The sequence below is a fragment of the Convolutriloba macropyga genome, chromosome 5 (assembly GCF_964194025.1).
Source record: "Convolutriloba macropyga chromosome 5, txConMacr16.3, whole genome shotgun sequence".
Lineage (NCBI taxonomy): Eukaryota > Metazoa > Xenacoelomorpha > Acoela > Convolutidae > Convolutriloba > Convolutriloba macropyga.
The window spans coordinates 10,376,282-10,389,047 of record NC_134472.1 but is presented as its reverse complement, the minus strand read 5'-3'; the positions used below and the strand labels follow the sequence as shown (position 1 = coordinate 10,389,047).

Below are 12,766 nucleotides of genomic sequence, written 5' to 3'. Positions count from 1 at the left end.
AAATATCACACAAAATTTTACTTCTAGTTCTCACTTTTACTATTACAACTTATTGAAACTCAAGGCTTTTGACGATTACAACAAGACACGACTCAGATGCGAGTCTAACTAATTTTTTTAGCATCGGTAACTACGCACATTTGAATACATGATAAATGTTTTTACTTCTCGTCATCAATTGATGACCTCTTGTCAAGAGTGGCCGCTGGCCCATCCTGAGGTGCTAAAGTTGGGTCTTCTGTCGATTGCGCTTTGTCATCAACTTTCATATTCTTCTCCAGTTGCTCGTGCAGCTTCAGAGACGGTTCGTTCAACTCCTAAACAGCCGAAAACAAGTGTTTCTGACATAATTGCAGTTGAATCTAGACGGTGTCCTGTTAATACTCAATACAAAAACAACCAATGCGCCAAGACAACCAAACGTTATCAATCAAAACTTTAACCTGTTCTTCAAACAAGAAGGACCGGTATGTAAGTTCGCACAATGTTCCATTCCTTCAGGCAACAAAAGAAAATTGAAAGATAAAACTTGTTAATCACAGATGCTCATCCCAGTAATAGATTAAACATAGCTGTACCTGCTTAAGCTAATATTAATGGTCAGAAAAATTGCTGCATTCTTTTTCCCAATTAAAACTATGAAATGTAAGTTATAATACAAATCGAAAAAGTTTGTTTTTGCAACTTTTTTGCCCATTCATCGTTCATTATGCGGCCTTGAAGATTGACCACTGAAAACTGACGAGACAGAGAATAAAAATGACGTCGCGCATAATTAATTGCTGCGCGGTAAAAGTAGATGAAAATGAGAATTAATTCGTAGAAGAATTATTGATAGATACTACTTATAAAATCCTGGAGTAATAAAATCCTAGATACCGTTTCGCGGCGATTTTTGCATTTTAGCTCAAATTCTGTTACTATTTTATTTCGTTACATTTCAATAGCAATCGCTACCGCGCTTGCAGCAAATTGGGATTGAAACGGAGAAAGAAGAGATAGAAATGGCACTTTTTTTCCTAAGCTTCAAAAAGTGTTCTAATTCGGTGTGCAGTTTCAGTTAGACTCTAAAACTATACTTAATTCAATTTTTAAACTGACAGCTGTTAAGCTTAATGGTAATGCCAGCTAGCAATCACTATAATGAATGTTGATATCCTCATGCACTATGTCTTAATGACCGTGGTTAATCGGTTTATCCCGTTACTTTTGATTTTGCTCTTTTGACATTGACCGTATTCACTACATTGCGTAATTCAATGCGTGAAAGAATTTAAAATCCATTCAGTTGAAACAATGAGCGAGGTAAGTCCCGAGTCAAACGTAAAAATTGTGACTTCTGTAAAATGAAAAATGTGCTTAAAAAGTAATGAATTCAAAAAACCTAGCCGGAAAATTCCTGAACAGATTCAAAGTACACATTCCTCTAGGACCCAGCCAATTACTCAAAGAATAAAATAAGCCTTCGATTTAAATCTACGAATCATTTTGAAAAAATAACAGAGGAAAGATAACATAAGAACGGCCAGAAAAGGATATCTGGAAAATCTGATAGGATTTCAACCCAATTTGAGCGGCCCAAAAAATGTCAAAATAAATCGCAAAACAAAACATAGCCGGCAGATTGCCGGAATAGCTGCGAAAGAATAGACCCGCGTACCGTATAATAGAGATAGAAACAGAGAGATCTAAATTGAAAAAAACGACGCCGCTCAAACAGCTAGGTAAAAAACATTCAGCGATAAATTAATAAAGCTTGTTAAAATTCATCCCGCAGAAACCTCTTATTAGGGACCTTTACTGCACATGAGTTCCTTTGACCTTAAACAAATTCAAATTAAACTTTTAAAGTGCAAATTCATTTTATTGAGTGAGGTAAGTCACATGTGATCAAGACCTTTTGCTAAAGAGAGTGAGAATTGACGTCACGCGCGCAAACGCCGTTAGTGAAATGAAGAAGTCATTCAGAAAATTTGCCTTTTTCAGCTTTGCTATGTGAACAAAATGTAAAACGAAAAAGAACGTCAGACAAAGAAACAAAATAGCTGGCAGATTGCCAGAAAATAGCCGCAATAGATTCGTAGATCGGCAGTCTAAAAAAAACAGTAAAAAAGACAGACCAAAAAAAATTCGTTTTTTCATTGAAGGCTGATATGTTATATTTTGATTAAAAATCTGTATAAAGTTATGGCTGCCTCTATTAGCTGATCTCAAATAACCTTCATTTAGAGTGACACACACCCATTTGACCTTATCTCTTTGAATTAAAGTAAATAAAAGTCAATTTCAAAGTGAGGAAGTCATTTTTGAGAGTGAGGTAAGTCAAGTGTGACCAAAAATTTAATCACGCGCATGAACAAAAAACTCGCTCCACTAAGAGCGAAAAATGACGTCACACATGCATTTCAGTTGAAATTGCATGAACGAATGAACAAAAAGTGGCTGTGACGTCATATGGTCGTAACAAAAATCATGACGACGAAATAAAAAAAAACCAAGAGAAGGCCAATAATAGCCCCAGCTATCGCTGTGCGGCTATTAAAAAAAACCAAGAGCACCACAATATAGCTCCGCTCAGCTTACAGCTTCGCAGCTATAATAATCAAAACCACAGCAACGCCCCATTCAGAGTACCCAGGAACGTGCAAGAAAACTGTCATACAAAATTGTTAAACAAATTGTAATTCCAAACTCTTGATTGGTATTCTGTTTAAATATATTTTTCTGCTCGATCAGTGCACTACGCAACTCCAGTCAGAGAAACCATGAACAAAAAACGCAAAACATAGCTGGCAGATTGCCAGAAAATAGCCGCAATCGATTCGTAGATCGGCAGTCTAAAAAACAGTAAAAAAGACGGACCAAAAAAATTCGTCTTTTCATTGAAGGCTGATCTGTTATATTTTTATTAAAATCTGTATAAGTTATTGCTGTCTCTATTAGCTGATCTCAAATAACCTTCATTTAGAAGGACACACACCCATTTGACCTTATCTCTTTGAATTAAAGTAAATAAAAGTCAATTTCAAAGTGAGGATGTCATTTTTGAGAGTGAGGTAAGTCAAGTGTGACCAAAAATTTAATCACGCGCATGAACAAAAAAACTCGCTCCACTAAGAGCGAAAAATGACGTCACACATGCAATTCAGTTGAAATTGCATGAACGAATGAACAAAAAGTGTCTGTGACGTCATATGGTCGTAACAAAAATCATGACGACGAAATAAAAAAAAAACCAAGAGAAGGCCAATAATAGCCCCAGCTATCGCTGTGCGGCTATTAACAACGAAAAATCAAACACAAATTTAATTTGTTTAGTAAAAAATTGCGATGCATAATATAAAAACCTTGAACTGTCAAGTCTTAGTAGCAATAGCTATATAATAGTTCTAAGTTAAACAGTGAACAAGAAAAACTATGGCCAAATGCTTACTTCAGAAAGATTTAAGCAAAAACTTAAGAAACGAAATAGGCAACAGTTTGATTAAAATTACCCCATTTTTTAAACAAATGGAAAGACAAACTAAATCAATAAAAACCATTAACATCAACAAAAACTCCTCGGATGCTAAAAAATGGATTAGGATTACAAAAACTACTATAAAAGCATCCAACAGGGCAAAATGGCAAAAATAGCTTAAATTAGCGGCTAGAAGTTCAATATTTTTATTAGATGCTCAAAAAGGCCTCTAAATGCACTAATACTAGTTTATCTGATTGCGACAAACACCGTTATCCGATAAAATTAAGAGAAACTAATTTCAAAAAAAAACCCGCGACAAAAAAGTGCTCGCTTAGCGAAATTATTTGCACACCTACTTTTTCCGCCGTCTCTACAATAATGCCTTTACGAAAACCACTCTAAATTCTCTCTATGCATTTGACTTTTGTTCAGCAGATTGACCTAACCACTCCTTTTCTCACTTCTTTTCACCTAACATTTCTTTTCTCATGCGCAATTGGATATCCTCTAAAATACATCCTGTATTATAGAAGTCATCGGTTAAAAAAATAGATCACCATTACTCCCTTCGATTCGTAAATAAGTAGAGTGCCTAAATAATAGCCGTTGAGAGACTGACGGCGGCTATTAAATATTAACTCAGATTAATTGTATGTTTAGCATAGAAAAACAAAGCCAGAGAGCTGATAACTAAAATACCTTTTTGAATTAAACTTCCAAAAAGTGATACCTACAGAAGTGTCATCAGATTTGAACAAAGTTTAAATAAAGGCAACTGTTGAGTTCATATTGATAGGAGTAGTTACCTTGAGCATTGACCACTCGTAGTGCTGATGACCTTTGAACTGTTCACAGATCTCACTCATCTCCTTGGCAGTCTTCTGCCAGAATGCGAGCATATTCTGGTGGTAAACTTCCAGATCATGGGAGAGGAGGTTGCATCTACTAGCCCCCAACAGGTCTATCTTTTGACACACGGCGTACTTGTGTCTCTCGAATTTGTCTCTGTTGATCTTCACTTGCGCTTGCACCTACAATAACATCGACTGTTTTAAGATATCCATGTCGTGAACGATAAACTGAACTGCCGATAAGAACACTCGTTTCGTTCAAAAACTACCTGTCAGTCGATTTGACATACATGTTATTTTTCAGTAACAAAAAAATGCTTCAACAAAATGATCATGTAACATGACGAGACGACGACTACAGTTCCCTAACTGTCAATATTCCTTCAGCACAAGCTTTAAAAGATTTGCCATTTAATTACACCACTTCAATGCTTCGTACTCGAGCTCCGATTAAAAACAAAACTATACCAAACAGCGTGTTCGAATATAAAAACTTGTTTTGAACACCCGTCCGGTCCTGGCTAAAACACTGACCTTCCTGAACTTTTCGAGCTGTCTGTATGCGTCTGGGTTGAGCTCTTGAGAAATATCCTTCATCCACATGAGGGTTCCGCGGTATTCGGTTCTGAGTGCCTCCATCTTCTGCACGTTCAGGTTTGTGTCCGAAATTGCCCTGTTCCTAACAAAACAACCAACTTTGTCATCTACCACGTATTTTGAATGCACATAATTTTAAAAGTAATTTTACAGAAGCTAGGATAATAGATTGAAAGCGGAACTGTAACAAGACATCAAAAATCAAATTATTCAAGTTGCGTATTGGCCAATTAGATTTAAGCGCTCACTTGTTATACAGCGCATAACATGTTCGGTCGCCATATTTTGTTTGGCTGTGATAGATTCATATCAAGTCCCACGGGCGCGAAGTCATGGCCATGGATCTCGAGGCATGCCCAGATGCGTTAAATTTACGCTTAATTTATGCATTAATGAGAATAGAGATTAATTTCCGATCTATTGTCCCAATTTTCTGTTTTTGATCTATTATCCTTTAGATCTATCTTCTGTTTTAGATCTATTGTCTGGTCACCATTTTATTAGTAGTCTCGGAGAAATCGCAATGTAAAAAATGGACAGGATTTCTCACGAGCTGTCTGCAATGAATTGCGCTGTTTTACATTCGCATTTCCATTTTCACGGTTGACATCTCTACTGTTCATAAAAATTACAAGGCGGCTCGGTAATGTGCGATGGCACATAAGGTTCCGACCCCGCCCATCCACAATTTTGGCATAATTGTCTACCAAATGAGGAACAGATAGAAAAACCCAAAAATTATTTTTTGCGAATCCCAAAAAAGCCCAAGTCTTTTTCAAAAAATTCTGTATGAACGATAAGATGGCCTCCAAAGCAAATAACTTAGTGGAGTAAAAATTGATGCATTAGATTGCTGTAATATGTCAACATTAAGAAAGCGAGTCAAGACGAACAGCAAAATCAAACAACAACAACAACAAACATTAATTACATCAAAAAATTTAAGTCCCTCGTAAAAACTAAATTTAACAACAAAGTCAACATACCGTCAGATAAAACTAAAACTAAACAAAAGTAACTTATAAATCACCAGAAAACATATGCGACCAGTCCATAAAAAGGTTTGGTAACAATTATACAAAAAAGAACAAAAACAGTAAAGTAAAGAAATTAACTTATTTTTTGAAACAGTTAACTTCAAAGTAATAAATACCATTAGGAATAAATTATTATTACAACATATTTACGATTACCACTGCTTCTCTAGAAGGGCATTAGGACCTGTCCTTAGTCATTTTTTAAAGCTGCTAGAAAGAACAAAGAACAAACAAAATTTCAATTGAAACTTGCCAGAAAACGCTGTCAAAACCGTCAAGCCAAATTTTGGCACTCAAAATATATTTGATTGCACCTTCTTCAAACAGCTATAATGTAGTACGTGGCCATTCATTAGCAAGACTAGGTAACAAGTAGACAAAAAAGCGAAGTGCTAAAGTATGTAATTCTTTTAATTTTTTTTTTCGAAACAAAATTACATTCAATGCCATGAAAGGCATTAATTACAAAAAAAGCTATTTAAATAGGGTCGTTTATTCATAAAAAGGAGGCCCTCGAGACCTGTAATTATCCAGAATATTTCGTGCATCTACAAAAAGAACGTCAAATATGACAAAAATCAAACTAATTTACTTTTTTTTTGTGAAAAACCGGTGTCGAAGCCAGTAAGGTCATAACAAATTCTTTAAATAAAAGATTTTGGGACACCAATCCCTTTTATTCCCTTGACACCCATAATGTCATATTTGACCTGTAATTAACGAACAAGATTAGGTAACAAAAAGAAACACAAAAAGAACAAAATTGCGAAGTTAAAAAGTTTTTTTTTTAATTTTGGAAAACGATTGTTTTCAAAGTCATGAAAGCCATCAGCTATCTACTAATATCAGAATATCGGTTCTTCTATTCTTCCATGAAAAGCCAATGAAAGCTATCACTATACAGGAAATTTCATACGTTCGAAACGACAAAGTATAAATGACAGTTAGAGACAAAATTAAAAAAATCAATTGATTTCTTCAAGAAAGAGGCGTCGAGGCCGTTAAAACGATGATGTATATCTTTCAGGATTTTAATATATTCAATTGTGCCTTATTCGAAATTCTAATAAGGTGACATGAGAACTGTCCATAATGTGATAATGTGACAAAATTAGAAAACGTGAAAAACTGGCAAATATCAAAACAAACAAAAATCTGAAATGTTGTAGTATCAAAGCCAGAAAACAATAACTTCAGGCTTAACACTGACACCGAGAAAAAAATGTTAAATCAGTAGAAAGAAGAAGCAGTCTTTCTTTGCTGACACTAAGCTGGAAGTTGAACAAATTAAGAAAATAGAGGAGAAGTTAATTAAGCCATTATTTATTGAAAAGTCAATTATTTTTAAAAAAAGAAACGACCATAAACTTTCAATTAAAAAACTAAATGAATTAGCTTGGAGCTGCTTAGCAAGCGAATGGGTTGGACCTATCACTCGTGAGCTTTGATTTGATATGTTCTGTTCTTTTATTATTAAAAAAAGTCTTTTTTTTAAAAAAAAAGACCCACTGATTACAACCCGATTTTTTTGGATTGTAACAGTCCAAGAATGGCCCAAAATTAGCCCTGCTAATACTTATTGTCCGTTAGGAACAATTGATTTTTCGAATGTTGTAGATATAGATAATTTGTTATTTGAAAACTCAAAAAAAATTCTGCATTTTTGATAATCAACGAGTAAAGTTAGCAAAAAACGGCAAAGTTTTAACTACAGTGCACTCTCAGCGGACTCTGAAGTAGAAATATCCCCCTCTGAGTCTAAAAAGATTGCATGAGTGTTGTTTGGGGGTGTACTGTCGGCAAATTTAATCAAAGTGGACTAAAGTAGCTTATTTCGTGCTGTTATTGATGAAAAAGGCAAAATTTTGAAATGTTTATCCAGATTTTTTGAACAAAAAAATTAAATCAAAACAATCAACAATGCTTGTTTGTCTTCAAAAATAAAATCAACGACACTACTCTTAAAAATTATAACAAATCTTAGCAACATTGACGAAAAGTTAGGCAAAAATTCCGGAAAATGTGAATAACATAGCTGGCAGATTGCCAGAAAATAGCCGCAATAGATTCGTAGATCGGCAGCCTAAAAAAACAGTAAAAAAGACAGACCAAAAAACCCGTCGTTTCATTGAAGGCTGATCTGTTATATTTCGATTAAAAATCTGTATAACTTATTGCAGCCTCTACTAGCTGATCTCAATTAGCCTTAATTTAGAGTGACAAACACACCAATTTGACCTTATCTCTTTGAATTAAAGCAAATAAAAGTCAATTTAAAAGTGAGGAAGTCATTTTTGAGAGTGAGGTAAGTCAAGTGTGACCAAAAATTTAATCACGCGCATGAACAAAAAAACTCGCTCCACTAAGAGCGAAAAATGACGTCACACATGCAATTCAGTTGAAATTGCATGAACGAATGAACAAAAAGTGGCTGTGACGTCATATGGTCGTAACAAAAATCATGACGACGAAATAAAAAAAACCAAGAGAAGGCCAATAATAGCCCCAGCTATCGCTGTGCGGCTATTAAAAAACAACGTGAATTCACTCTTCTTTTCTCAGAAGTTTAAACCTCGATAACTCCCCGTAGTAAACGAAAATTAAAAAAATCTTTTTAATTCCATATTCTACGCTGGACGAGCTTTCAAATGATACCAGTCTCAACTCTCTACGATGAATATATCGAGCGGCGAAAATTCACGGAACAAAAAAAACCCATTTGAGTATATAGTTCCTCCCCCCTCAAGAGAGTCGGAACAAAAAATCGTTGAGCAAGTTTATATCACGTCCAAACGAGATATCAAAAAGTACATTGCCAAGACGAAATATCGAATCAATAGGCAGATGTATATGTGTTTAATCAATTGTAAGTAAGCATACAGCTAACCTGAAGGTGTCTAGATCACCGTAGAGCCTAACAAGTGGCACCCTACAGGAGAGTCTCTGCTGGCTAGTCTGGCTGAGCTGCTTCCCAATGGCATTCATCATCTTGCCGGCGGGACTCTTGTCTACCTGAGACTGCTCCTTCAGGAATCGACCCAACTTGTTCTCCTCTTGGGAGAGCGCTAAAAAACAGAACTGCAATTAAACAAGACAATAAGTGGCATCAAGGAAAATCAAAGCAAAAAAAATCAACAAAACCTTCGATTTTTTAAAATAGATTTGATGTTTTGATTTGATTTGATTAGCACACATCAAATCAAAACAAAAAAATCAAAGCAGTTTTTCTTGCATTATTGGAGGGCATATCAAAGTTCTACGTTCATTGTTATGATCCACAGAAGGCATAGACTGGCATTTTCTACTGTCACTTGGTAATAAAAGAACGGATATTAAACTTAAATCACGTCTATGCCCATCATAATTCAGTTAGAATCGCAAAACTCTTGAACGATTTAAGACCAACTTTAGTTCTTAGAACTTAAGAGTGAATGGTGAATAACTAACCCATTATTGCATCCTGATATCTCTCAATGCAGAACACCAGCTTCTGCGTCGTCTCCTGGATCGACTTGTAGAACTGCAAACAACCAAAGGTCATAACTTTAATTCAATATAACTGACGTCATAGTTTAGCCTTTTCAGAAATTTAAGAGAGGAAAAGTTCCCAACTATAGCAGCCTCAGTACAAACACAAAGTAGAGATTGAGCAGAATGAAGTGAGCAACTATAGCAACGCACATAGAAAAAAAAATCCGCCATCCCGCCACCATAAAATACGAAATTGGTAACTTTGAATTAACAGGAACTAATTTACCTCAAGTTTTGCATCTAAGTCTGAGTCTGCAGCTACCACACTTTGATCCTCTTTTTTCTTCAACTTTTTCACAAATGACTTGGCAGTCCAGTACTTGTTGGTCAGTTGGCTAGTCATACTCTGGTCATGGAGCAACTCTTGCGTGTAGTGCTTGTAAGACTCACGCAGGTAGGGATCGTCGTACCTACAATACTCCCATTTCTAGTCAGATTAAAGTATCAAAAGACTCACGGATAAATGTACATCTTTTTAGACAACAGATATTCCGTACTCACCTTGTTATCAACTGCGAGAAACAGTGATGTGCAGTAGCACAATTTAAACCCGCCCGATCTAAAGCCCCTCATTGAAAAGGGGAAGAGACAAAAGGTAGGCAAAATAGTAGATACCTTCGGAAGACAAAATTTCTAAAAATAATAGATCTTACGCAAGTATTTCAAACGATTTATTATTAATAGTTCTTTCGCTCATATTGATGTGCTTATTCCTGATTTTGAATATCAGTCTCTCAGAAGCAACATTAACGGTCAAATAACTCTCGCGCAAACCACTCGGACTGCTGAGGAAAAATTCAAATATTTTGAAAGTCAAACAAAAAAACTAGGCCTTTGCAAATACTGCTCCGACCTATCTCATCCGCAAAACTTGCCTTTTTTCAACAAATAGAACTCAGACGGCAAACTGTTGCATAAAATTTACAAAGTTAAACATGAAAGCTTTCCAAAAAACGACAGACAAAAAACGACAGAAAAAGTTCATAACTACAACATTTATGGCCGAGACTTCCAACTGTCTTGTATAGTACCAACACAATGATCAAAGTGACAAAAGATGGTAAAAAGGTGTAATGCTATATGTCAATAAACATGGCTGGTGGTAATAATAATTCTGCACCTCCATATAATGCGACAATCAGAATCGGTAATAAAGTAACAAGTCCAATTCGTTCAAAAAACAGGTTCTTTAGATCAAATCAAAAACCAACAAAGCGAGTTCATCAATTTTAAACTTTCAAATTATGCGGTAATTCCAGAATCATTATACAGTAAACGATAATGCGCATGTACGTATTGCAAATGGATTTCACCTGTTCAATCAATCAACTTGATTAATCAAAAAGATCAATTCAACTTTTAATCGAAAAGATAAATTCAGATTTCATATTGCATCAACTACTCAATGAACTCCTTCTTTAATACACTAATCATTTGGCAAAGAAAACTACCGGCAAAGGAACCTGCAAACCGAGGAATGTAAAAGTACGAAGACAGAAAATAATTTTTATACAAAAATTATTTTCTGTCTACAAAATGGTAATACAATTCCTTTCAGTGACATATTTAACTAAAACCTCCAAAAAAACTTTAATAAATTACAGATGTGTCTTTATTTGGGTAAAAATTCTCAGTAAAACCTTCAGGTGTCACTTTTCGGCAGTTTAACCTGATGAAAAGCTCTCGATCAAAAAATGAAGAAAAAGAATTATTGGAAGACGTTTAAAACCAGAAGATAAAAAACCTTTGAATATGAGCCATAAAATTACTCAAAATACTCTATTTCCTTGCACAAACTAGTAGCAAAATATGTCAATCAAACCGAACGACCATCAAGCCACTAGAACAAACAAGTTCAATAAAAAAACTCCCCAATTCACAAAATAAATGCAAATTTCAAAAAACTGCCTAAAAAGCATCCAATGGGATATAATGGCAAAAGCTCGCAATTGCCTCTAAAAGAATAAAATGAGCATCAAATATTCAAAATTTATTCCAAACGGGCTATTACTAGGTTAGAAAATCGATAAAAAACCTTTCGCTGAAAAGTTATAATTCAACCTCAAAAAACGCACGTGATCAAACGATATCGCTTGCTCAGCACAAAACTTGTTTACATCAACGCTCTTCCCTTGCTCTTTGAGAATGATGCATGAACAGAAAACTGCTCTAAATTCCCTCTCTCTGATTTTGACCTTTGTTCAACAGAAGGAACTAAACACATTTTCACGGTCGGTATTTGACTTTTTCTAAAACACGTAATCTAAAAATATGATTCACAGATTAAAAAAAGACTAACGACCGACAAGATGATCACTGTGACAGAAGTATTGGTAAAAAGGTGTAATGCTATATGTCAATAAAGATAGCTGGTGGTAATAAAATTTTTGCGCCTCCATATAATGCGACAATCAGAATCGGTAATAAAGTAACAACTCCAATTCGTTCAAAAAACAGGTTCTTTAGATCAAATCAAAAACCAACAAAGCGAGTTCATCAAATTTAAACTTTCAAATTATGCGGTAATTCCAGAATCATTATACAGTAAACGGTAATGCGCATGTACGTATTATAAATGGATTTCACCTGTTCAATCAATCAACTTGATTAATCAAAAAGATCCATTCAACTTTTAATAGAAAAGATAAATTCAGATTTCATATTGCATCAACTGCTCAATGAACTCCTTCTTTAATACACTAATCATTTGGCAAAGAAAACTACCGGCAAAGGAACCTGCAAACCGAGGAATGTAAAAGTACGAAGACAGAAAATAATTTTAATACAAAAATTATTTTCTGTCTACAAAATGGTAATACAATTCCTTTCAGTGACATATTTAAAAACTAAAACCTCCCAAAAAACTTTAATAAATTACAGATGTGTCTTTATTTGGGTAAAAATTCTCAGTAAAACCTTCAGGTGTCACTTTTCGGCAGTTTAACCTGATGAAAAGCTCTCGATCAAAAAATGAAGAAAATGAAGAAATTATTGGAAGACGTTTAAAACCAGAAGATAAAAAAACCTTTGAATATGAGCCATAAAAATATTCAAAATACTCTATTTCCTTGCATAAACTAGTCGCAAAATATGTCAATCAAACCGAACGACCATCAAGCCACTAAAACAAACAATTTCAATAAAAAACTCCCCAATTCACAAAATAAATGCAAGAAATTTCAAAAACTGCCTAGAAAGCATCAAATGGGATAATATGGCAAAAGCTCGCAATTGCCTCTAAAAGAATAACATGAGCATCAAATATTCAAAAATTATTGCAAACGGGC

General features: G+C 34.8%; 1 protein-coding gene across 2 annotated transcripts in view; it reads right to left on the bottom strand.

Moving 5' to 3' along the window:
* The window catches only part of LOC142339125 (islet cell autoantigen 1-like), a 46,138-nt gene that overhangs the window by 22,058 nt on the left and 11,314 nt on the right, over positions 1-12,766 (bottom strand). For both annotated transcript variants that reach the window (XM_075388869.1, XM_075388870.1), the window contains exons 2-7: positions 9,706-9,889; positions 9,396-9,468; positions 8,836-9,013; positions 4,849-4,993; positions 4,270-4,494; positions 166-317 (exon numbers count right to left, since the gene is read on the bottom strand). In XM_075388869.1, coding sequence (XP_075244984.1) covers positions 166-317; positions 4,270-4,494; positions 4,849-4,993; positions 8,836-9,013; positions 9,396-9,468; positions 9,706-9,889 — 957 coding nt within the window. The remainder of the gene's footprint in view (positions 1-165; positions 318-4,269; positions 4,495-4,848; positions 4,994-8,835; positions 9,014-9,395; positions 9,469-9,705; positions 9,890-12,766) is intronic.